The 27,255-nt window shown below is 37.5% G+C and overlaps 1 protein-coding gene across 1 annotated transcript in view; it reads left to right on the top strand.

Annotated features, from left to right (window-relative positions):
- Nucleotides 1-27,255, top strand: part of STK31 (serine/threonine kinase 31) — a 130,794-nt gene that overhangs the window by 46,141 nt on the left and 57,398 nt on the right. Inside the window, exons 9-11 of the mRNA XM_005549980.5 lie at nt 5,426-5,541; nt 13,205-13,364; nt 20,034-20,156. Of these exons, the coding sequence (XP_005550037.3) occupies nt 5,426-5,541; nt 13,205-13,364; nt 20,034-20,156 (399 nt within the window). The remainder of the gene's footprint in view (nt 1-5,425; nt 5,542-13,204; nt 13,365-20,033; nt 20,157-27,255) is intronic.

Genomic DNA, 27,255 nt, shown 5'->3' with positions numbered 1-27,255 from the left:
CAGTTATACTTTTTTAAAAAATGTTTTTCAGTGGTTTCTCTAGTGTTTGCAGTAGACATTTACAATTAATTCAGGCCCGCTTTCAAGTAACACTGTATCACTTAAGGGGTAGTGTGAGCACCTTATTATAAGAAAATAATCCTAATTCCTCCCTCTTATTCCTTGTGTTGTTGATGTCTTTTATTTCACTTATATATAATTATGTGTAAGCATATATATGTACATATAAACATATATAATCAAATACATTGTTGCTATTATTTTTTAAGAAGCTATTTTCTGTCAGATCAATTGAGAATAAAAGTTTATATTTTACCTTCACTTATTCCTGCTTTGATGCTCTTCCTTCTTTATGTGGAGACAAGTTTCTGACCTATATTGTTTTTCTCCTCTTTAAAGAACATATTTTAACATTTCTTTCAAGAAACGTCTAGCAGTTGCATTGTCCATCTTTTTTTTTTCCCTCTAAGTCTTTTATTTCATCTTTGCTTTTCCAGGATGATTTAGGACATAGAGTTCTAGGTTGGTGGCTTTTCTTTGTTCAACGCTTTAAATATTTCACTCCATTCTCTACTTCCTTGCATGCTTGCCAAGGAGATGTTATATTCGTTTTCATTGCTATAAAGGAATATCTGAGACTGACTGTAAAGAAAAGAGGTTTATATTGGCTCATGGTTTTGCAGGCTATATAGAAAACATGGTGCCAGAATCTGCTTCTGGTGAGGGCCTTAAGAAACTTACCATCCTGGCTGAAGGCAAAGGGGAGCCAGCTTATCACATGGGGAGAGAGGGAGCAAGCAGAGGGGAGCAAGGGAGGGAAGGGGTCAGTCCTAACCAAATCTCGTGTGAACTGAGTGAGAACTCGCCACCAAGAGGATGGTGCTAAGCCGTCCATGAGGGATCTGCCCCATGAACCAGTACCTCCCACTAGGCCCCACCTCTAACACTGGAGATTACATTTAAACATGAGATTTGGAGGGGGCAAACATCCAAAGTATATCAGATGTTGAGTATAATTCTTACTTTTACTCCTCTATAGGTAAGCTGTTTTTTGCCCTCTGGCTTCTTTGAGATTTTTTCTTTATCTTTGATTTTCTGTAGTTTGAAAATGATATGTTTAGTTTTATTATTATTATTATTTGCATTCATTCAGCTTAGTGGTCTTTGAGCTTCTTGGATCCATGTTTTGGTTTAGGAAAATTCTCAGTCAGTATCGTTTTAGGTATTTCTTTTCCTTTTGGCATTCTCATTACTCATATGTTACATGATTTGTAGTTGTCCCACAATTCTTAGGTCTTCTGTTGTTTCTTTTGAGTCTGTTGTCATTGCTTCTCAGTTTTGGGGTTCTTTTGTCAGCCACGTCCAGTCTACTAGGATGTCCATTGAAGGCATTTTTGATTTCTGTTACAGTGTTTTGATTTCCAACACTTCTTTTTGGTTCATTCTTAGGATTTCCATCTCTTTGCTTACATTGCCCATCTGTTGTTACTACATGCTATCTATTTTCTCCATTATAATGCATAGCATATTAATCATAGTTGTTTTAAACTCATTGTCTGATAATTCCAACATCCCTTCCACATCTGGTTCTGAGTTTTTCTTTAGTTTATAATTTTTTCTTTTTCTTTTTTTTTTTTTTTTTTGGTTTGAGACAGGGTCTTGCCCTGTTGTCTAGTCTGGAATGCAGTGGTGTGATCTTGGCTCACTGCAACCTCCACCTCCTGGACTCAAGTGATCCTCCCACCTCAGCCTCCTGAGTGGGAGGCTGGGACTACAGGTGTGCACCACCATGCCTGGCTAATTTTTGCACTTTTTTTTTTTTTTGGTAGAGACCATTTTGTCATATCGTCCAGGCTGGTCTTGAATTCCCGGGCTCAAGCAGTTCACCCACCTCAGCCTCCCAAAATGCTGGAATTACAGGCATTAGCCACTGTGCCTGGCTGTAATTTTTTCTTGATAACTGTATATGATATATCAGGTAAAAAAGCAATTGGTTTAATTATGTCTTTAATAATGTAGTTGTAAGATATACAGGGGAGTGATGTGTTGTATAGTCCTGTGATTAGATCTCAGTCTTTTTGTGAGTCTATGCCTCTGGCCTGTGAATTCACAAGCGTTTCTCATTTTTTTCCTCCCCCTTTAGGTGGGATAGTATGGTAGAATAGGATAGAATTGGGTATTTACCTCCTTCCATGTGGAAGGATAGAGCTGGCTGCAGTTGGATATTTCCTTCCCCCAGGTCGGGTAGGCTTTGGTGAAACCTCAGCAGGTTAGGCTGTGGTTAACTGGTTTCTTTCCAGGGTAGATCTTATTAAGAAGTACATAGTGCTCTGGGATATTTCAAAATGGTTTGTTTTCCCCTCTCACTGCTGGAAGCATGAGGGGATTTTACTGCAATGATATGTATGATACTGTATTTACTGTGAGAACCTGATCTAACTCCTGGAGGTAAAACTCACAAAAGCATGGGGGCCAGCATGACTAGATGCCCCTGGAGCTTTCAACTCTCAGTCTTGCCCACACCTAGTTTCCAGCAGTTTGTCAGAAGTCCAGATTTTCCTATCTAGGCATTGCTTCCTGTAGAAATTTCTGTTCCACTATATTGTGATTCTCTGTATCCCTGTCGGTCTAATTTTAGGAGTAGCGGTTTTCCCTATGACCCTACCTATCTCACCTTTTCTTACAGATCTGAGAAAAGTTGTTGATTTTCACTTTGTTCAGCTTTTTAATGTGTTAGGATGGCATAGTGACTTCCAGGCTCCTTACATGTGAAACCAAAACCTGAAGTCCTCCATATTATTGTTTTAAATCTTTTGTTCTTTTATAATATACTTTTAGAGATAAATATTTCTAAGCATTGCTTTATTTACAAACCACAAATTTTGATATGTTTTGTTTATTATTTAGTGAAGCATATTTAAAACATTTCCTTGTGACTCCTGTTTTGAACTATGAACTATTTAGAAGCATGTGCTTAATTTCCACAAATTTGAAGATTTCCCCAATACATATTTTATTTTTTTCTTGGTACATCGTATTTGTATATATTTACTGGTGTATGTGTGATATTTTTTCATATGCCTAGAATGTGTAATGATCAGGTGTAGGTATTTAGGATATCGATCACCTCAAGGATTTATCATTTCTGTGTGTTGGGAACATTTCAAGACATTTCTCTTCTTGCTATTTTGAAATACACAATACATTGTTAACTATAGTCATCTGCTATCAAACATTAGAACTTACCCTTCTATCTAACTGCATGTTTGTACTTATTAACCAACCTCTCTTTATTCTTCTGTCCCTAACACACCCTTCCTAGCTATCATTCCACTCTCTACCTCCATGAGATCAACTTTTTTAGCTCCTACATATTAACAAGAATGTAAAATATTTGTCTTTCTGTGCCTGTTTAACAGAATGACATCCAGTTCCATCCATGTAGCTGCAAATGACAGGATTTCATTCATGTTTATGGCTGAATGTATTCCATTGTATATATACTGCATTTTCTTGATCCATTGATGGACACTTAGGTTGATTCCATGTCTTTGATATTGTGATAGTGCTGCAGTAAACTTAGGAGTGCATGTTAATTCCGTTCTTTTGGATAAATACTCAGTGGTTCCCGCAATATATTTTGTTACTGATTTCTAATTTAATTTTATTGGTATCAGAGAGCATACTCAGGTTTCAGTTCTTTTAAATTTATTGACATTTGTTTCATTACCCAGCATATGGTCTGTCTGGAAATGTTCCATTCATTTTTAAAAGTTATGTGTATCCTATAAGTTGTTGGGTGGAGTGCTTTATAAATATTAGGCTGAATTTCTTGATAGTGGGCTTCAAGTCTTTTAGACCCTGACAGATTCTCTCTCTACTTGTTCAATCAACTACTGAGAGAGAAGTATTGAAATCTAAATATTATTGTAGTTTTGTCTGTTTTATTCCCTTTTGTTCTATCAGATTTTGTGATTTTTTTAAAAAGCTCTGTTATTATGCAAGTATACATTTAGAATTGTTGGATCTTTTTGATGAATTGACCCATTTATCTTTATGAAATGTCTCTCTTTATTGCTTAGAAAATACTCCTTGTGCATCCATGTCCCTACAAAGGACGCAAACTCATCCTTTTTGATGGCTGCATAGTATTCCATGGTGTATATGTGCCACATTTTCTTAATCCAATCTGTCACTGATGGACATTTGGGTTGATTCCAAGTCTTTGCTATTGTGAATAGTGCTTAGCAAACTATCACAAGAACAGAAAACCAAACACCGCATGTTCTCACTCATAGGTGGGAACTGAACAATAAGATCACTTGGACTCAGGAAGGGGAACATCACACACAGGGGCCTATCATGGGGAGGGGGGGGGGTAGGGATTGCATTGGGAGTTATACCTGATGTAAATGATGAGTTGATGGGTGCAGCACACCAACATGGCACAAGTATACATATGTAACAAACCTGCACGTTATGCACATGTACCCTACAACTTAAAGTATAATAATAATAAATAAATTAAAAAAAAAAAAAAAGAAAATACTCCTTGTGCCAAAGGGAGTTGTTGCTTGACATTAATACAGGCATATTTGCATGTAGTATTTTTATTCGAAGTTCCTAGAGCAGTCAAATCTGTAGGGACCCAAAGTTGAATGGTGGTTTCCAGGGGCTTGGGGGAAGGGAGATAGGGAGTAGTGTTTGATAGATACAGAGTTATAATTAGGAAAGATGAAAAAGTTCTGGAGATGGATGGTGCTGATGATTACACAACAATATGAATGTACCTAATGTAACAGAACTATACATTTTAAAATGGTTAAAATGATAAATTTTATGTTACCTATGTTTTACCACAATTTAAAAAAAGACATAGCACCAAAAAAAGATGAATGAATTCTGAAATGCTGTGCCAAGAGTGATAATATATAGTTTGCTTAGAATCATTAAAGCCTTCATTCTTTATTTAACTGAAGCAGTTAAAAATAAATATTAATTTGAAATAAAAATCAGCAGCTGGATTCTATTTTATTCAAATTTGGAAACTTTTTTTTTTTTTTTTTTTTTTTTTTGAGACAGAATCTGACTTTGTTGCCTAGGCTAGAGTGCTGGGGCACAATCTCGACTCACTGCAACCTCTGCCTCCCTAGCTCTGGCCATCCTCTCACCTTAGCCTCCTAAGTAGCTAAGACTACAGGCACGCACCACCACACCCATGTATTTTTTTGTGGAGACGGGGTTTTGTCGTGTTGTCCAGGCTGGTCTCAAACTTTTGAGCTCAAGCCATCTGCCCTCCCTGGCCTCCCAAAGTGTTGGAATTACAGGCGTGAGCCACTATGTCCGGCCAAAAATTATTTAAATTATAGCAGAAATACAGTTTCCTATTTGGGTCACACTAGAATGTGCTTATTCTTTGTTTCAGCAAGAGAAAGCAGCTGCTGTGGATTTGACTAATCACTTAGAAAGCACTCTGAAGACCTGTATAGATACCAGAATGAAAAATCTGTCAGCTAAGATGGAAATACTGAAAGAAATGAGGTAAAAAGCATATTTTTCAGAAGGATATTTTAAGCTAATTGTTAATCAGTGATTCTTTGTTTATTTAAATTGTATGCCTGCCATTTTTCTTTAAAATTTAACCTTTGTATTTTTATGACTTCAAGGAGAGAAATTAAAGATAGTTATTTCTGAGATGAATTTTATACTGTTTTTGTCAGTTTTCTGTTGTCACTGCTTGGAGCTATAGTGTTCTAAGGTCATAACTGAGACTGAAATTGAAAAAACAGCAACATAGCTTTTAAGTGATAGTTTGATGGGAAACTGCCATATCCAGTTATTTTGCTTGGGGTTATTTTCAGGAGTATACCCCGTCCTTGAATAACGTGTTTTCATTCAACATTATTTCATTATAACATTGAAGAAGAAAATAAATTTCTAGCTGGAGCCCCACTGTCTGTGTGGAATTTGCACATTCTCTCCATATTTGGGTGGTTTTCTTGGAATACTGTGGTTTTCTCTCACATCCCACTTAGGTGAATTGGTGTGTCTGTATTGTCCCAGTATGAGTGAGTGTGGATGAGCGTGAGTGTGTCCTGCAGTGCAATGGTGTCATGTCCAGGTTTGGTTCCCACCTTAATGCTCTGAGCTGCTGAGATAGTTGTGGCCACCTGTGACCCCTGGATTGGATTAAGCAGGTTGGAAAATGAATGAGTGAATGAATATATACAAATTATCATAAAATAAAAATTGGTAAAGTATGCAAGAATCATACAGATGCCTTTGCAATAAACAATGCGGCATGAAAGCATTCAGTGAGCCCACTGTATTTGTTATTGTTTGTTTTTGAACCTGTGGTGGTAGGGGGTGCTTCTTACAATTTTCGCTTTGCAAACATTTATTCCTTGATTTAACCCTACTGTCACCCACTCGTTCACCAAAGTTTGGGTAAATAATTATCTTAGCTTTTTTTTTATTTTTTATTTTATTTTTTATTTTATTTTTATTATACTTTAAGTTCTAGGGTACATGTGCACAATGTGCAGGTTTGTTACATATGTATACATGTGCCATGTTGGTGTGCTGCACCCATTAACTCGTCATTTACATTAGGTATATCTCCTAATTCTATCCCTCCCCCGTCCCCACAATAGGACCCTGTGTGTGATGCTCCCCTTCCTGTGTCCAAGTGATCTCATTGTTCAGTTCCCACCTATGAGTGAGAACATGCGGTGTTTGGTTTTCTGTTCTTGTGATAGTTTGCTGAGAATGATGGTTTCCAGCTGCATCCATGTCCCTACAAAAGACACGAACTCATCCTTTTTTATGGCTGCATAGTATTCCATGGTGTGTATGTGCCACATTTTCTTAATCCAGTCTGTCACTGATGGACATTTGGGTTGATTCCAAGTCTTTGCTACTGTGAATAGTGCCTCAATAAACATACATGTGCATGTGTCTTTATAGCAGCATGACTTATAATCCTTTGGGTATAGACCCAGTAATGGGATGGCTGGGTCAAATGGTGTTTCTAGTTCTAGATCCTTGAGGAATCGCCACACTGTTTTCCACAATGGTTGAACTAGTTTACAGTCCCACCAACAGTGTAAAAGTGTTCCTATTTCTCCACATCCTCTCCAGCACCTGTAGTTTCCTGATTTTTTTAATGATTGCCATTCTAACTGGTGTGAGATGGTATCTCATTGTGGTTTTGATTTGCATTTCTCTGATGGCGAGTGATGATGAGCATTTTTTCACGTGTCTGTTGGCTGTATGAATGTCTTCTTTAGAGAAGTGTCTGTTCATATCCTTTGCCCACTTTTTGATGGGGTGGTTTGTTATTTTCTTGTAAATTTGATTGAGTTCTTTATAGGTTCTGGATATTAGCCCTTTGTCAGATGAGTAGATTGCAAACATTTTCTCCCATTCTGTAGGTTGCCTGTTCACTCTGATGGTAGTTTCTTTTGCTGTGCAGAAGCTCTTTAGTTTAATTAGATACCATTTGTCAATTTTGGCTTTTGTTGCCGTTGCTTTTGGTGTTTTAGACATGAAGTCCTTGCCCATGCCTATGTCCTGAATGGTATTACCTAGGTTTTCTTCTAGGGTTTTTATGGTTTTAGGTCTAACATTTAAGTCTCTAATCCATCTTGAATTAATTTTCGTATAAGGAGTAAGGAAAGGATCCAGTTTCAGCTATCTACTTATGGCTAGCCAATTTTCCCAGCACCATTTGTTAAATAGGGAATCCTTTCCCCATTTCTTGTTTTTGTCAGATTTGTCAAGATCAGATGGCTGTAGATGTGTGGTATTATTTCTGAGGGCTCTGTTCTGTTCCATTGGTCTATATCTCTGTTTTGGTAACAGTAGCATGCTGTTTTGGTTATTGTAGCCTCATACTATAGTTTAAAGTCAGGTAGCGTGATGCCTCCAGCTTTGTTCTTTTGGCTTAGGATTGTCTTGGCAATGCAGGGTCTTTCTTGGTTCCATATGAACTTTAAAGCACTTTTTTCCAATTCTGTGAAGAAAGTCATGGGTAGCTTGATGGGGATGGCATTGAATCTATAAATTACCTTGGGCATTATGGCCATTTTCACAATATTGATTCTTTCTATCCATGAGCATGGTGTGTTCTTCCATTTATTTGTGTCCTCTTTTATTTCACTGAGCAGTGGTTTGTAGTTCGCCTTGAAGAGGTCCTTTATATCCCTTGTAAGTTGGATTCCTAGGTATTTTATTCTGTTTGAAGCAGTTGTGAATGGGAGTTCATTCATGATTTGGCTCTGTTTGTCTGTTACTTGTGTATAAGAATGCTTGTGATTTTTGCACATTGATTTTGTATCCTGAGACTTTGCTGAAGTTGCTTATCAGCTTAAGGAGATTTTGGGCTGAGACAATAGGGTTTTCTAAATATACAATAATGTCATCTGCAAACAGAGACAATTTGACTTCCTCTTTTCCTAATTGAATACTCTTTATTTCTTTCTCCTGACTGATTGTCCTGGCCAGACTTCTAACACTATGTTGAACAGGAGTGGTGAGAGAGGGCATCCCTGTCTTGTGCCAGTTTTCAAAGGGAATGCTTCCAGGTTTTGCCCATTCAGTATAATATTGGCTGTGGGTATATCATAAATAGCTCTTATTATTTTGAGATACGTTCCATCAATACCGAATTTATTGAGAGGTTTTGGCATGAAGGACTGTTGAATTTTTTCAAAGGCCTTTTCTGCATCTGTTGAGATAATCATGTGGTTTTTGTCTTTTGTTCTGTTTATATGCTGGATTATGTTTATTGATTTGCATATGTTGAATCAGCCTTGCATCCCAGGGGTGAAGCCCACTTGATCATGGTGGATAAGCTTTTTGATGTGCTGCTGGATTCGGTTTGCCAGTATTTTATTGAGGATTTTTGCATCGATGTTCATCAGGGATATTGGTCTAAAATTCTCTTTTTTTGTTGTATCTCTGTCAGGCTTTGGTATCAGGATGATGTTGGCCTCGTAAAATGAGTTAGGGAGGATTCCCTCTTTTTCTGTTGATTGGAATAGTTTCAGAAGGAATGGTACCAACTCCTCCTTGTACCTCTGGTAGAATTTGGCTGTGAATCCGTCTGGTCCTGGACTTTTTTTGGTTGGTAGGTTATTAATTATTGCCTCAATTTCAGAGCCTGCTATTGGTCTATTCAGGGATTCAACTTCTTCCTGGTTTAGTCTTGGGAGAGTGTAAGTGTCCAGGAAATTATCTCTTTCTTCTAGGTTTTCTAGTTTATTTGTGTAGAGGTGTTTGTAGTATTCTCTGATGGTAGTTTGTATTTCTGTGGGGTCGCTGGTGATACCCCCTTTATCATTTTTTATTGCGTCTATTTGATTCTTCTGTCTTTTCTTCTTTATTAGTCTTGCTAGTAGTCTATCAATTTTGTTGATCTTTTCAAAAGACCAGCTCCTGGATTCATTGATTTTTTTGGAGGATTTTTTATGTCTATCTCCTTCAGTTCTGCTCCGATCTTAGTTATTTCTTGCCTTCTGCTAGCTTTTGAATGTGTTTGCTCTTGTTTCTCTAGTTCTTTTAATTGTGATGTTAGGGTGTCAATTTTAGATCTTTCCTACTTTCTCTTGTGGGCGTTTAGTGCTATAAATTTCCCTCTACACAGTGCTTTAAATGTGTCCCAGAGATTCTGGTACGTTGTATCTTTGTTCTCATTGGTTTCAAAGAACATCTTTATTTCTGCCTTCATTTTGTTATGTACCCAGTAGTCATTTAGGAGCAGGTTGTTCAGTTTCCATGTTAGTTGAGTGGTTTTGGTTGAGTTTCTTAGTCCTGAGTTCTAGTTTGATTGCACTGTGGTCTGAGAGACAGTTCGTTATAATTTCTGTTCTTTCACATTTGCTGAGGAGTGCTTTACTTCCAACTTATGTGGTCAATTTTGGAATAAGTGCAGTGTGGTGCTGAGAAGAATGTATATTCTGTTGATTTGGGGAGGAGAGTTCTGTAGATGTCTATTAGGTCCACTTGGTGCAGAGTTGAGTTCAATTCCTGGATATCCTTGTTAACTTTCTGTCTCATTGATCTGTCTAATGTTGACAGTGGGGTGTTAAAGTCTCCCATTATTATTGTATGGGAGTCTAAGTCTCTTTGTAAGTCTCTAAGGACTTGCTTTATGAATCTGGGTGCTCCCGTATTGGGTGCATAGATACTTAGGATAGTTAGCTCTTCTTGTTGAATTGATCCCTTTACCATTATGTAATGGCCTTCTTTGTCTCTTTTGAAATTTGTTGGTTTAAAGTCTGTTTTATCAGAGACTAGGATTGCAACCCCTGCCTTTTTTTGTTTTCCATTTACTTGGTAGATCTTCCTCCATCCCTTTATTTTGAGCCTATGTGTTTCTGCATGTGTGATGGGTCTCCTGTATACAGCAGACTGATGGGTGTTGACTCTTTATCCAATTTTCCAGTCTGTGTCTTTTAATTGAGACATTTAGTCCATGTACCTTTAAGGTTAATATTGTTATGTGTGAACTTGATCCTGTCATTATGATATTAGCTGGTTATTTTGCTCGTTAGTTGATGGAGTTTCTTCCTAGCATCAATGGACTTTACATTTTGACATGTTTTTGCAATGGCTGGTACCGGTTGTTCCTTTCCATGTTTAGTGCTTCCTTCAGGATCTCTTGTAGGGCAGGCCTGGTGGTGACAAAATCTCTAAGCATTTGCTTGTCTGTAAAGGATTTTATTTCCCCTCACGTATGAAACTTAGTTTGGCTGGATATGAAATTCTGGGTTGAAAATTCTTTTCTTTAAGAATGTTGAATGTTGGCCCCCACTGTCTTCTGGCTTGTAGAGTTTCTTCCGAGAGATCTACTGTTAGTCTGATGGGCTTCCCTTTGTGTGTAACCCGACCTTTCTCTCTGGCTGCCCTTAACAATTTTTTCTTCATTTCAACTTTGGTGAATCTGACAATTATGTGTCTTGGAGTTGCTCTTCTCGAGGAGTATCTTTGTGGCATTCTCTGTATTTCCTGAATTTGAATGTTGGCCTGCCTTACTAGGTTGGGGAAGTTCTCTTGGATGATATCCTGCAGAGTGTTTTCCAAGTTGATTCCCTTTTCCCTGTCACTTTCAGGCACACCAGTCAGACGTAGATTTTGTCTTTTCACATAATCCCATACTTCTTGGAGGCTTTGTTCATTTCTTTTTACTCTTTTTTCTCCATGCTTCTCTTCTCGCTTCATTTCATTTATTTGATCTTCAATCGCTGATACTCTTTCTTCTAGTTGATTGAGTCGGTTACTGAAGCTTGTGCATTTGTCACGTATTTTCTCGTGTTATGGTTTTCATCTCTATCACTTCTTTTTTAAGGTCTTCTCTGCATTGATTATTCTAGTTATCCATTCATCCATTCTTTTTTCAAGGTTAAAGTTTCCCTGCGCTGGTTACGTAGTTCCTCCTTTAGCTCTAAGAAGTTTGATCGACTAAAGCCTTCTTCTCTCAACTTGTCAAAGTCATTCTCCATCCAGCTTTGTTCCGTTGCTGGTGATGAGCTGCATTCCTTTGGAGGGGGAGATGTGCTCTGATTTTTTGAATTTCCAGCTTTTCTGCCCTGCTTTTTCCCCATCTTTGTGGTTTTATCTGCCTTTGGTCTTTGATGATAGTGATGTACTGATGGGGTTTTGGTGTGGGTGTCCTTTCTGTTTGTTAGTTTTTGTTCTAACAGTCATGACCCTCAGCTGTAGGTCTTTGGAATTTGCTTGAGGTCCACTCCAGACCCTATTTGCCTGGGTATCAGCAGCAGAGGCTGCAGAAGATAGAATATTGCTGAGCAGCGAGTGTTGCTGTCTGGTTCTTGCTCTGGAAGCTTTGTCTGAGGGTTGAACCCCACTGTGTGAGGTGTGAGGTGTAGGTCTGCACCTAGTACGGGATGTCTCCCAGTGAGGCTACTCAGGAGTCAGGGACCCGCTTAAGCAGGCGGTCTGTCCATTCTCAGATCTCAACCTCTGTGCTGGGAGATCCACTGCTCTCTTCAAAGCTATCAGACAGGGGCATTTACCTTTGCCAAGGTTTCTGCTGCTTTTTGTTTAGCTATGCCCTGTCCCCAGAGGGGGAGTCTACAGAGGCAGGCAGGCCTCCTTGAGCTGTGGTGGGCTCTACCCAGTTCGAGCTTCCTGGTGGCTTTGTTTACCTACTTAAGCCTCAGCAATGGCGGGCGCCCCTCCCCCAGCCTCGCTGCTGCCTTGCAGTTAGATCTCAGACTGCTGTGCTAGCAATGAAGGAGGCTCCGTGGGCGTGGGACCCTCTGGGCTCGGTGTGGGATATAATCTCCTGGCGTGCCGTTTGCTAAGACCCTTGGTAAAGTGCAGTATTAGGGTGGGAGTTACCCGATTTTCCAGGTGTTGTGTGTCTGAGTTTCCCTTGGCTAGGAAAAGGGATTCCCTTCCCCCTTGTGCTTCCCAGGTGAGGCGATGCCTCGCCCTGCTTCAGCTCTCGCTAGTCGGGCTGCACCAGCTCACCAGCACCGATTGTCTGGCACTCCCCAGTGAGATGAACCTGGTGCCTCAGTTGAAAATGCAGAAATCACCTGTCTTCTCTGTCACACACTGGGAGCTGGAGGCTGGAGCTGTTCCTATTTGGCCATCTTGGGCGCGCCCCCTCTATCTTAGTTGTTTTTATTGCTTTTTCTTATATGTATCTAGAGGACACATGTATTTCAGTGTTTAATATTAGAAATGTTTTGGGTCTTTATTTAGAAGTGATGTTTTTGTGACTAAAAAATATACCGTAGGAACTTAACTCTTGTTTAGATCAGTTAGCCTATGGTAAGTGGGTTTCTTATATGTCTTTTCTCTTAGACTTTGTAAATTATTTGTAGACCAAAAATTGAAGCTTCATTTGATACCATTTCAAATTCTGCAGACTTTCAATGTTGCCTTTTTTATAGTTTAAAAAATTTTAAATTTTTTTCATATTTTTTGTGTCATGAAATTAGTATATTCACAAATGTTTTTTAATTAAAAGTTTATATTATGCATGTCTGCATAAAAACACGTGGACTGAAAAATATGTTATACATGATTTTATATAAAGTTTTAAAAAGTACCTCTTCAAAGCCAGTGCTATAAACAATAAGTTTTAGACCACTACTATTAAAGTGTAACTTTTTCTCACATCAGCTTTCTAATGTATTGATCTTTTTCTTTTTGTTGTTTTTAAAAATAGGCATGTCGGCATCAGTGTTCGTTTCGGAAATGACCTTTCAGATGCTATACAAGTGTTGGATGAAGGGTGCTTTACTACTCCAGCTTCTTTGAATGGATTAGAGAAAATATGGGCAGAATACAATCTGGCTCAGGAGAAGATTAAAACTTGTGAATATGTGGTTAGTTGAGAATTTTTCTCTATTATAGTTTTTATCTGTTGAACATAAGGAAATTTTTTTTTTTAATTTCTTCTAAAAAAAAAACAACAACAGGATACATGTGCAGAATGTGCCGGTTTGTTACATAGGTATACATGTGCCGTGGTGGTTTGCTGCACTTATTGACCTGTCCTCTAAATTCCCTCCCCTCACCCTCCCACCCCCCAATAAGCCCTGGTGTGTATTGCTTCCCTCTCTGTGTCCATGTGTTCTTAATGTTCAACTCCCACTTATGAGTAAAAACATGCGGTGTTTGGTTTTCTATTCCTGTGTTAGTTTGCCGAAGATGATGGCGTCCAGCTTCATCCATGTCACTGCAGAGGACATGAACTCATTCCTTTTTATGGCTGCATCGTATTCCATGGTGTATATGTAACACATTTTCTTTATCCAGTCTATTATTGATGGGCATTTGGGTTGGTTCCAAGTCTTTGCTATTGTAAATAGTGCTGCAATAAACATACTTGTGCATGTATCTTTATAGCAGGATGATTTATATTCCTTTGGGTATATACCCAGTAATGGGATTGCTGGGTTGAATGGTATTTCTGGTTCTAGATCCTTGAGAAATTGCCATATCATCTTCCATAATGGTTGAACTAATTTACATTCCCACCAACAGTGTAAAAGTGTTCGTACTTCTCCACATCCTCTCCAGCATCTATTGTTTCCTGACTTTAATGATCGCCATTCTAACTGGTATGAAGTGGTATCCCTTTGTGGTTTTGATTTGCATTTCTCTGATGATTAGTGATGTTCAGCTTTTTTTTCATATGTTTGTTGGCCACATAAATGTCTTCCTTTGAGAAGTGCCTGTTCATATCCTTTGCTCACTTTTTGATGGGGTTGTCTTTTTCCTGTAAATATGTTTAAGTTCCTTGTAGATTCTGGATATTAGACCTTTGTCAGATGGGTAAATTGCAAAAATTTTCTCCTGTTCAGGAGAACAGGTTGCCTGTTCACTCTGATGATAGTTTCTTTTGCTGTGCAGAAACTCTTTAGTTTAATTAGATCCCATTTGTCAATTTTGACTTGTGTTGCAATTGCTTTTGTTGTTTTTGTCATGAAGTCTTTGCCCATACCTATGTCCTGAATGCTATTGCCTAGGTTTTCTTCTAGGGTTTTTATATTTTAGGTTTTACATTTCAGTCTTTAATCCATCTAGAGTTAATTTTTGTGTAAAGTGTAAGGAAGGGGTTCAGTTTCAGTTTTCTGCATATGTCTCGTTTTCCCAGCACCATTTACTGAATAGGAGATGCTTTCCCAATTACTTGTTTTTGTCAGGTTTGTCAAAGATCAGATGGTTGTAGATGTGTGGTGTTATTTCTGGGGTTTCTATTCTGCTCCATTGGTCTGTATGTCTGTTTTGGTACCAGTAGCATGCTGTTTTGGTTACTGTCACCTTGTAGTATAGTTTGAAGTCAGGTAGCTTGATGCCTCCAGCATTCTTCCTTTTGATTAGGATTATCTTGGTTATAAGAGGTCTTTCTTTGATTCCATATGAAATTTAAAATAGTTTTTCCTAAATCTTTGAAGAATGTCAGTGGTAGCTTGATGGGAATAGCATTGATTCTATAAATTACTTTGGGCAGTATGGCCATTTTCATGATCTTGAGTCTTTTTCTATCCATGAGGATGGAATATTTTTCCATTTGTTTGTGTCCTCTCTTATTTCCTTGAGCAGTGGTTTGTAATTCTTCTTGAAGAGGTCCTTCACATCCCTTATTAGCTGTATTCCTAGGTATTTTATTCTTTTTGTAACACTTGTGAATGGGGGTTCATTCATGGTTTGGCTCTTTGCTTGCCTATTGTTGGTGTGTAGGAATGATTGTGATTTTTGCACATTTACTTTGTATCCTGAGACTTTGCTGAAGTTGCCTATCATTTCAAGAAGATTTGGGCTGAGACGATGGGGTTTTCTAAATATAAAATCATGTCATCTGCAAACAGACAACTTGTCTTCCTCTCTTCCTATTTGAATACCCTTTATTTCTTTCTCTTGCCTGATTGCCCTGTCCAGAACTTCCAATACTCTGGTGAATAGGAGTGGTGAGAGAGGGCATCCTTGTCTTGTACTGGTTTTCAAAGGGAATGCTTCCAGATTTTGCTCATTCAATTTGAGGTTGTGGGTTTGTCATAAATTACTTTTACTATTTTGAGATATGTTCTGTCAATACTTAGTTTGTTGAGAGTTTTTAACATGAAGCGATGTTGAATATTATCAAAGCCCTTTCTGCGTCTATTGAGATAGTCATGTGGTTTTTGTCATTAGTTCCGTTTATGTGCTAGATTACATTTATTGATTTGCGTATGTTGAACCAGCATTGCATCCCAGGGATGAAGCAGACTTGATCGTGGTGGATAAGTTTTTTGATGTGCTGCTGGTTTCAGTTTGTCAGTATTTTATTGAGGATTTTTGCATCGATGTTCATCAGGGATATTGGCCTGAAGTTTTCTTTTTTTTGTTGTGTCTCTTACCGGTTTGGGTATCAGAATAATGCTGGCTTCATAAAATGAGTTAGGAAGGAGTCAGTCCTTTTCACTTGTTGGGAATAGTTTCAAAAGGAATGGTACCAGCTGTCCTTTGTATCTCTGGTTGAATTCAGCTGTGAATCTGTCTGGTCCTGGGCTTTTTTTGGTTGGTAGACTGTTAATTACTGCCTCAATTTTAGAGTTTGTTATTGGTCTATTCAGGGATTCAACTTCTTCCTGGTTTAGTCTTGGTAGGGTGTAGGCATCCAAGAATTTATTCATTTCTTCTAGATTTTCTAGTTTATTTGTGTAGAGGTGTTTATAGTATTCTCTGAAGGTAGTTGGTATTTTTGTGGGGTCAGTGGTGATACTCCTTTAACATTTTTTATTGAGTCTATTTGATTCTTCTCTCCTTCTTTATTAGTCTAGCTAGTGGTCTATTTTGTTAATTTTTTCAAAAAAAAAACATCCTGGATTCATTGATTTTTTTGGAGGGTTTGTGTATGTGTGTGTGTTTCTATCTCCTTTAATTCTTCTCTGATATTATTTCTTGTCTTCTGCTAGCTTTTGGGTTCGTTTACTCTTGCCTTTCTAGTTCTTTTAATTGTGATGTTAAGAGATCTTTCTAGCTTTCTGATGTGGGCATTTAGTGCTATAAATTTCTCTCAACACTACTTGAGCTATGTCCTAGAGATTCTGGTAGATTGTCTCTTTGTTCTCATTGGTTTCAAAGAACTTCTTGATTTCTGCCTTAATTTGATTATTTACCCTGGAATCATTCAGGAGCAGGTTGTTCAATTTCCATGAAATTATGTGGTTTTGAGTGAGCAATACTAACCTTAAATGTAAATGGGCTAAATTCCCCAATTAAAAGACACAGACTGGCAAATTGGCTAAGTGGTCAAGACTCATAGGTGTGCTGTATTCAGGAGACCCATCTTCCACACAAAAACACATACAGGCTCAAAATAAAGGGATGGAGGAAAATTTTCCAAGCAAATAGAAATCAAAAGAAAGCAGGGGTTGCAGTCCTAGTCTCTGACAAAACAAACTTTAAATCAACAAAGATTAAAAAAGACAAAGAAGGGCATTACATAATGGTAAAGGGAACAGTTCAACAAGAAGAGGTAACTATTCTGAATATCTATGCAACCAGGGAGCACCCAGATTCATAAAACAAGTTCTTAGAGATCTACAAAGAGACTTAGACTCCCACACAATAATAATGGGAGACTTTAACACCCCACTGTCAGTATTAGATCGAGACAGAAAATTAACAAGAATATTCAGGACTTGAACTCAGTTCTGGATCAAGTGGACCTGTTAGATGTCTGCAGAACTCTCTACCCCAAATCAACCGAACATACATTCTTCTCAGTGCCACTTGGCACTTATTCTAGAATCGACCACATAATTGGAAGTAAAACACTCTTCAGCAAATGCAAAAGAACTGAAATCATAGCAAACAGTGTCTCAGATCACAGTGTAATCAAATTAGAACTCAGGAAATGTTATCTTTCTAAAAAGAAAAGGAACTGCAGATATTATAATGATAGTTTATATAAAATCTTTAACTTTTACAGTATCTTCATATTAATAATTTGCTTCATTTATAGCCTTGTAAGAAAGGTGTAATAGACAACTGGTGATTGTGGATAAGGGGTAACAAAATCTTTTCCCCTTTTGCATGAAAACTTGACCTTTGGTTAACTCCCTGTCTTTGTTCCCTTGGTAATATGATAAAATATTTCAACGCTATTACCAGGCAACATTATTTATGGTAAATATAACTTATGATTGTCAGATTGCATCTGTACTGGGAGGAACTACAAACTACAAATACTTGATATGGACTCTTGCAACTAGTCATGCCCCTTGAGGGACCCTGGAAGCTATACCTATGGAGTTGTTATAAGAGACTGGCTTTTGAAGGACATTAGGCTTGTAAACCAGAGTGGCTTTCATACATGCTAATGTAGATCTTTTCTGGACTGAGTGGTGTGTTTTATGCATATAAGACTCTGCCTTACTATTAATTAGTGTCTGAGTCACCTATTGTTGGGAGGTAGTTAGGGGTATGACAATGAAACATTTCACATAAGTTCTTTATTAGCTTAGGTGCAAGTATATTTATTTCCTGTTGCAGTTTTCTTTAGTTTATTGTATTGAACTGAACTGAACTTCCTGTTTTTCTTATAAACCATTCCCTACTACCACCACAACTTTCCCTAGCACCTATGAGCTCTATACTTGTTGTGTTTGGACTTGTTCCATCTTAAGTATTTGTGGTTTCTGTCTCTGTGGATTACACCCTGTAAATCTTACTCCCTAATCATACCTAGGTTGACCAGTTGGCAGCCTGACTGGCTCTGAATGAGAAGTATGAGCAGGATAACTAAGCTTTTGAAAATGCCAGGAATGTTTAGTTTGGAGAAGGGATTAGATTTTGGTTATTTTATATGTTAGATTTTAACTGATCACTTCTGATTATGGAAGAAAGAAGGTGACAGCAGAATAATTTTTTAATTTCTATGAAACACAGGCAGTGTGTTTATAAGCATTTTCTTACATTAACTTTTAAAATGGGTATATTTGCTCCCATTTTATAAGTGAGGAAACAGGCTTACAAGGGTAAGGAAATTGTTCAAGATTACCTAGTTCTATTTTTTTTTTTAATTAAAAAATTATTCTTTTTTTTTTTTTGAGGTATGGTCTCACTCTGTCACCCAGGCTGGAGTGCAGTGGCACGATCACAGCACACTGCAGCCTCAACCTCCTGGGCACAAGTGATTCTCCCACTTCAGCCTCTCAAGTAGCTAGGACTACAGGCGTGCACTACCAACCATGCCTGGCTAATTTTTTTGTACTTTTTGTAGTGATAGGGTTTTATCATGTTGTCCAGACAGGTCTTGAACTCCTTGGCTCAAGTAATTCTCCTGCCTCAGCCTCCCAAAGTCCTGGGATTGCAGGTGTTAGCCACCATGCCCGGACCCTAGTTCTAAATGTTAATATGGAACTTGAACCCAGACATATCTGACAGCAAAGTCTATTCTCTTTCTATTTAAACCACACTGTTGATATTAAAATACTTCGTAATGTATTTTCATATAAGATGAAAAAAAACCCTGCCTTATTTGTTTTTGTGGTTTGAGCATAGTGAAAGTATTCAGGATGGTACTTTAGCACTTAGTATTCTATTAGTACAGATGTGACTTTTTTTGAAAGCAGATTTTTTTTCTACTACTGCTTATGTTTCTGGACTTAAAGTTTACTTGATAGATGGAAGAGTAGATTATTGGCTAAATATACAATCGTACTAGCCACTCAAATGAAATTGTTATTTTATTTCCCTTATTGTACTTAATTTGGCTTAGAACTGTTAACTTTTATTCATGTATTTTGCATAGTTCTTTAACTTGATTGCCATGTTTTTTGTTTTTTTTTTTTAAATGATGAAAGCAATAGACTTTACTTGAGGTCTTTTTTATTTATAGTTGTAAAATAGTCTGGTTGAGCTTATGCAAGAAAAAATATCCTAAAATTCAAACTTTTAAGTGTATGTGCCAGACACTGTTGTAAGTAATAGAGATACAAATTTTTAAAAGACATGATCCTTTCTTTCTTTCTTGGGTACAGGATGGATATATTAATATATAGTTTTAATACAGTATGGTAAGTGCTATAATGAAGAAAATGCGTAGAGTTCTTGGATGTCTTTCACATATGTATTTCCAAACACAGCCTATTGGACAAATTGGAAGGTTTATCCTGGTGTTTAAGTGTATCTTGAAGGATGAGTAGCTGAAGGAGTTGAGAGTGGGATGGGAGTAGGAGAGAGGCCATATATAGTTAGTAGGAACTTACATAATTTTCTCTAAAAAAACCCCAAAAATTTCATTGTTGCAGAAATAATGGGAAAAATAAAAATTAGCAGATCAGAGTTGTAGAACTTAAATGTTTTATTTTTAATTAAGAGAAAGAAAGTTTTTTTTTTTTTTTTTTTTGGTCATTTTGTTGCTCTAAGGAGAGAAATGTCCTAAATGCTACTATGTTTGGAGAATATAAAGTTAAATTTTGGAGATCACTTTTATTCAAATAGGTCATATGCAGAAAAGACCCGATGTATTAATGATGGTTATTCTTTTTTTCTTCCTCCAGAATGAAGGGAATATTTTGATTGCCCAAAGAAATGAAATGCAGCAGAAGCTGTACATGTCAGTAGAAGATTTTATTCTGGAAGTTGATGAGTCATCTCTTAATAAACGCTTAAAAACATTGCAGGTTGGAATTAAAAATATATTAAATATAGTTAAATTGCAAGTTTATTTAAGAAGTGAAATTAGCATTTACCTTAGATTTTAGATTGTTCTGTGATGGTTGCAAACATTTTTCCTGTTTTCTGAATTCTAATTTCTTTTTAATGGGATTAAAAGTTTATATTAATATATTTTGTGGCTACGTATATATGTATATCTATCTTGCAAACAAGGTAAAATGGCTAGGGACTCCAGGCCTGCTACATCTGTATTCACTGGGGAAATTAATGGAGACGGGAGCAGTAGCAGGTATGTGGGTCCCTGTCATCCATTGCATTCTAGCAGAAAATGCAGTAGGACCACATGTTAGGGGGAGAAGGGATCAACTCTGATCCTTAAACTATAGAGTTTTTAGGCTCCATGACCAGGGAAGTTTCTCCTTGATGTGATCAGAGGCTAGAGTACTGTAGTACATGTAGCTGTATGATATGGTGCAATCTTGTCTTCAGCCCTGTCTTGCCAGCTCAGCAATGACTTTAATTTGGGTTGAATGAACATGGCAATGTTAAGTCATTTCACCTAATAATAATATTTCTCTCTACTTATTCAGAACTTATTTTGTCCTTTAATATTGTTTAAAAATTTTCTCTATAAGTCCTCATGCTTTTTTCTTAATTTAACTTTTATTTATTTATGCTTTTGATTGCTTTTATGAATATTATCTTTTCATTTCCTATTTTTGATTGAATAGAGGAACACTGTTGGTTTTTACATACTGATGTTTTGCTGGCGACTCTGCTGACCTCTCTTTTAGTTCTCATTTGTCTGTTGATAGGCTGTGCTTTCTGTGTTTCCAAATGTTTTCATTTCAAATGAAAACATTTGAAAACAATAACTCTTTAATCTTTTCTCTTCTAGTCCTCTTACCTTTTATGTATCTTTGAATTTTTACTGCTTTGGTCAGTTACTCTAGTTCTAAGCTGACCAGTAGCTAATATTGATCTTGTTGTGGACTGCTGGGAATAAGCTTGCTAGAAATTTGGAGAAGAAGATATTCAGGGACATCTGGGCATTGTTTCTTTCTGTCCTGCTGGATGAAGGTGTAGTTTTGATGATGCTCCACATGGCTTAAGAACCACTGGAGCCCTGGTTTGAAACGTTTTCTTAAATGGAATTGCATAAATAGTATAAGTTCTTCCAGAAGGTTGAAGTAAGCCTTGCATATAAAAGGGCAGTAATATAGTAAGAATTTACCTTTCCACAATGCAACTTCTACTTTAACCTGTAAAGGTTTATTTCTTCTCACTGTTAGTAAATGTAGGTTAAGGGTCTGTAATTAAGATCATCTTTAAACCTCTTTTCTAAAGTTCGATGCTAGAAGACTTTTTGCCTTATCTGGCTTGTCTCCACTTCTAGTATTCCCTCAGGTCACCAAAATATTCTTTGAACTTCTCTTTATTTTGCTGAGAAATAGTTTATATTTTTCAAGTATCCAAGAAAGATATTTCTATAATGAAGGTCAAATAAATTAAAGTTCATGATTTCTGATTTCCTCAGCATTTTATTTAGACTTCTTTTGTGGCATGCAATACATGGTTGAATTTTTGTGATGGCCTTCTTAAGTTCAAAAAGAAATTATATTCTCAGTTTTCTTGGTGTAGAGTTTTAGATATATCTAAAACTTGCTTAGGTTTTGGTTGGTTCAGTATATCAGTCTTTGAGATATTTTTGTTACATATATCTGAAGTAGATAGGTTTGTCCCTGTTGTTCTTTTGGTTCTCGTTCAAAGTATTTCAGTGCCACATTGTTGGGCGTTAAGGTATTCATGATTGTAATGTATTTAAAAATGTGTATCCCCTCATGACACGTGTTTACCTATGTAACAAACCTTCACATGTACCTCCAAACCTAAACTAAAAGTCAAAAAAAAAAAAATAATGTTTTCTTTTTAGCTACTATGTAATCTTATTTTTTCACTTAGATTTTAAAAAATAAAATAAAAATGTTTTAATTTGCTTTTTAAGTTCCTATCCCACCTTTCTTTGTGGTTAACACTGTAACATCTTTTCTTTTTTTCTTTCTATTTTTATTTTATTTTTATTTTTGTTGAGATGGAGTCTTGCTCTGTCACCTAGGCTGGAGTGCAGTGGCTGATCTCGGCTCACTGCAACCTCTGCCTCCTGGGTTCAAGCAATTCTCCTGCCTCAGCCTCCCAAGTAGTTGGGATTACAGGCACGCACCACCATGCCTGGCTAATTTTTGTATTTTAGTAGAGATGAGTTTCACAGTGTTGCCCAGGTTGGTGTCGAACTCCTGAGCTCAGACAGTCTACCCACCTTGGCCTCCAAAGTGCTAAGATTACAGGTGTGAGCCACCGTGCCTGGCCTCTCCCTTTATTTTTAACCTTTTGTATTCACGTTTTGAAATGCCCTCTTGATAACACACTAATGCATTTAATTTTGAAAGCACCCAATGTATATCTTTTTTTTGGTAACTTAATTTACGTATTTATAATTACTGTTTTAGTAGAACTTATTTCTGTTTATCATGGTTTCTTCTTCTCTCCTTTTCTAACTTACACCTCTAATACTTTTTTTTTTTTTTTTTGAGATGGAGTCTCACTCTGTTGCCCAGGCTGGAGTGCAGTGGCACAATCTTGGCTCACTGCAACCTCTGCCTCCTGGGTTCAAGTGATTCTCCTTCCTCAGCCTCATAAGTAGCTAGGATTACAGGCATGTACCACCATGCCTGGCTAATTTTTGTGTTTTTAATAGAGATGGGGTTTCACCATGTTGGCCAGGCTGGTCTTGAACTTCTGACCTCAAGTCATCCACCCACCTCAGCCTCCCAGAGTGTTGGGATTACAAGCATGAGCCACTATGCCCGGCCACACTTCTAATACTTTAGAACATTCTTATCTGCCTTTGGTGTCTTTCCTCTCTTTCTCTGCCTCCTTCCCCAAACCAACCAGCGAACCAACCACAATTGTCTTTAGTCACAGGCTGTTATAGATATTGTGTGTGATAGCTCAGTTAAATAGACTTTAGAATTATTTTTCTGTTCTTATTTCATAAGTCATTTATCTCTTGGCTTTCTCTGTATATTGGAATATTTTCTCTAAGAGTGCTTTCAAAGAAATCTTTGCGTATTTGGTTTTGCACGTTATTTGATGTTTTAGGATATCTCATTTCAATCTCAAATACAAATAGTTGTTTAGCTGACTATAAAATAGCAAGTTCAAAGGCCATGTTTCCTTTAGACTTTTGACAATAATCATCTGTTGTCTCATTTCTATAATTTTATTTCTGTATTTATTTGAGACAGAATCTTGCTCTTTCACCCAGGCTGGAGTGCAGTGGTACCAACTCAGCTCACTGCAACCTCTGGCTCCTGGGTTCACGCAATTCTCATGCCTCAGCCTCCCAAATAGCTAGTACTACAGGCAAGTGCCACTGTGCGTGGCTAATTTTGTATTTTTAATACAGACAGGATTTCACCATGTTGGCTGGGCTGGTTTCGAACTTCTGACCTTGAGTGATCTACTTGCCTTGGCCTCCCAAAGTGCTGGGATTACAGGCATGAGCCAAAGTGCCCAGCCTTCTTATTTCTGTAATTGTTGATATCAGTCTAATCTTTGTTCTTCTGTGATCTTTTTTCGTTCTGGAAGTTTTAAATTTTTCTCTTGACTTTGTTCTTAAGTTGCATCAGAATATGTTTATGTTTTGATTGAATCTGAGCCAGTTCAGTCTGAGGTTTTATGTATTTCTTTAATTGTAGGTAATATTTGATAATTATTTTTTAAGATACTGCCCTCCCCCATTAAATTTTTCTCTTATTCTGAGACTTCTGTTAGATAGATATTTAAGCTTCTGTTTCTGTTCTCTACATATTTTAACGGCTAATCTATTGTTTAAAATATTTTTATCTTATGTAGGAGGTGGGTTAAACTAAATAAATAAATAAAATCTTTTTATTTTGTTGGTGTCTTTTTGGAGGGATCCTTGGCTTAACCATGTAGCTAATGAATTGATTCTCTAGCTGTATCCCTTCTGCCATTTAGCCAATCCATTGTGTTTTGTATGTTAAAGATTATTTCTTTTATATTTAATATCTTCAGTTGGTTATTATTTGTAAGTACTTGGCTTTGTGTTTCCAATATTCTTTCTTTTGTTGAGAATATTTATTATGCTTATTTTTGAGTTCTTACTGTTATCTGGGCCATTGACACTGATTTTGCTTCATTTTTATAAGGTGGCTTAGTTTTTTTATACTTCTTTTCAGAGTGCTTGTTTGTTCACACCATTTTATCCTCTTCTTACCGCTCCTCAAGATCTCATATTCCCTTAGAACTATAAGCTACCTTAGTTCCTCACTGTGGTGTAGTTATATGAAGGGCTTAGGGAAGAGTGAAAGCCTGAACCACAACTTTCAGGACTTCGGATAGGTTTAGGGAATATATTGGGGTTGTTTTTAAGGGTCTAGAGCTTCTCATGTTGCAATCAGGGATTATCTACTCCCTCTTTGCTTCTCTCCTGGGTGGTCTTACTTCTCAGCAAACCCCTATTCCCTCTACCTCAGCTACTGCTCCTTTCTAGGCACTACCACCCTTAGATATAAATGCAGCCAGATACTCAGGGGAGAAGTGAAGGAAAGAGAGTGGTCAGGGGCTGGCCAGCTCTTCTATATTGGTTATCAATTTGTGTATCATCTGTGTTCTTGTGCTGTACTTGCATAAACCTGTTGGCTCTTGATGGTGCTGCTGTTTTTCTTCCTGATGTGAGGGAGAGAGAAGGGCCTATGAAGAAAGTTTTCTTTTCCCACAGGTAATTCTATACTCTGACACAGTCCTTCTTTCACTTGTAGGGGCTTTATTAATTCAGTGCTAAACATCAACCATCCTCTGCCTAAGATTTCTCAGAGTTTTGTGATTAAAAACTTCTGAGATCTCTTAAGCTTTTTTAAAAATCTCTGTAAAATTTCTAGGGTTTGATTTCTGGAGAGAGCTAGCAGGCTGTGCCTATCTTGTCTTTTCCAATTCTTTTTTTTTTTTCTTTCTTGTTTTGTTTATTGTACTTTTTGTCATATCAGCAATAAAAAAAACTTAGAATTCTTTTTGAGTGTTTCTTTATAAATACCACATTCTAGTGAAATGCAATATAGGATTGCACCTATACGATATCTTTGCAAAACAAAAACAACGTTCTAGGTTATTCTTTCAGATATTTGGAGCAAGCCTGACAACCCTGTATGTAGAAAGCACTGAACTCCCAGGTGCCCATGAGCAATTCATCTCTTTATGGCAGCCTGATTATAACAGTACTAGATATGACATTATAGGAAACTAGAAAAAAATAAGCATGCAAATGAAAAAATACTTTAAAAATTATTTGGTCTGGCCCGGACGCAGTGGCTCAATCCTGTAATACCAACACTTTGGGAGGCTGAGGCGGGTGGATCACGAGGTCAAGGGATGGAGACCATCCTGGCCAACATGGTGAAACCCTGTCTCTACTAAAAATACAAAAATTAGCTGGGCGTGGTGGTGTGCACCTGTAGTCCCAGCCACTTGGGAGACTGAGGCAGGAGATTCGCTTGAGCCTGGGAGACAGAGGTTGCAGTGAGCCGAGATAATGACACTGCACTCCAGCCTGGTGACAGAGGGAGACTCTCCGTCTCAACAACAACAACAAAAAAAAACGGAAAAAAAATTATTTGGTCTGTGTTTTTTATTTTCTTTTTTCTTTTTTGATTATACTTTAAGTTCTAGGGTACATGTGCACAATGTGCAGGTTTGTTACATGTGTGTACATGTGCCATGTTGGTGTGCTGCACCCATTAGTTACATACGTGTACATGTGCCATGTTGGTGTACTGCACCCATTAACTTGTCATTTACATTAGGTATATCTTCTAATGCTATCCCACCCCCTCCCCCCTCCCCCCAATAGGCCCTGGTGTGTGATGTTCCCCTTCCTGTGTCCAAGTGATCTCATTGTTCAATTCCCACCTATGTGTGAGAACATGAGGTGTTTGGTTTTCTGTTCTTATGATAGTTTGTTGAGAATGATGGTTTCCAGCTGCATCCATGTCCCTACAAAGGACACAAACTCATCCTTTTTTGTGGCTGCCTAGTATTCTGTGGTATATATGTGCCACATTTTCTTAATCCAGTCTGTCACTGATGGACATTTGGGTTGATTCCAAGTCTTTGCTATTGTGAACAGTGCCGCAATAAATATACGTGTGCATGTGTCTTTATAGCAGCATGATTTATATTCCTTTGGGTATATACCCAATAATGGGATGGCTGGGTCAAATGGTATTTCTAGTTCTAGATCTTTGAGGAATCGCCACACTGTTTTCCACAATGGTTGAACTAGTTTACAGTCCCACCAACAGTGTGAAAGTGTTCCTATTTCTCCACATCCTCTCCAGCACCTGTAGTTTCCTGACTTTTTAATGATTGCCATTCTAACTGGCGTGAGATGGTATCTCATTGTGGTTTTGATTTGCATTTCTCTGATGGCGAGTGATGATGAGCATTTTTTCACGTGTCTGTTGGCTGTATAAATGTCTTCTTTAGAGAAATGTCTGTTCATATCCTTTGCCCACTTTTTGATGGGGTTGTTTGTTATTTTCTTGTAAATTTGATTGAGTTCTTTGTAGGTTCTGGATATTAGCCCTTTGTCAGATGAGTAGATTGCAAACATTTTCTCCCATTCTGTAGGTTGCCTGTTCACTCTGATGGTAGTTTCTTTTGCTGTGCAGAAGCTCTTTAGTTTAATTAGATCCCATTTGTCAATTTTGACTTTTGTTGCCATTGCTTTTGGTGTTTTAGTCATGAAGTCCTTGCCCATGCCTATGTCCTGAATGGTATTACCTAGGTTTTCTTCTAGGGTTTTTATGGTTTTAGGTCTAACATTTAAGTCTCTAATCTATCTTGAATTAATTTTCGTATAAGAGGTAAGGAAAGGATCCAGTTTCAGCTTTCTACTTATGGCTAGCCAATTTTCCCAGCACCATTTATTAAATAGGAAATCCTTTCCCCATTTCTTGTTTTTGTCAGATTTGTCAAGATCAGATGGCTGTAGATGTGTGGTATTATTTCTGAGGGCTCTGTTCT

Source organism: Macaca fascicularis, chromosome 3 (assembly GCF_037993035.2).
Source record: "Macaca fascicularis isolate 582-1 chromosome 3, T2T-MFA8v1.1".
NCBI lineage: Eukaryota > Metazoa > Chordata > Mammalia > Primates > Cercopithecidae > Macaca > Macaca fascicularis.
Note: the sequence above shows the minus strand (reverse complement) of the source record. Positions and strands in the feature narration are given on the sequence as shown.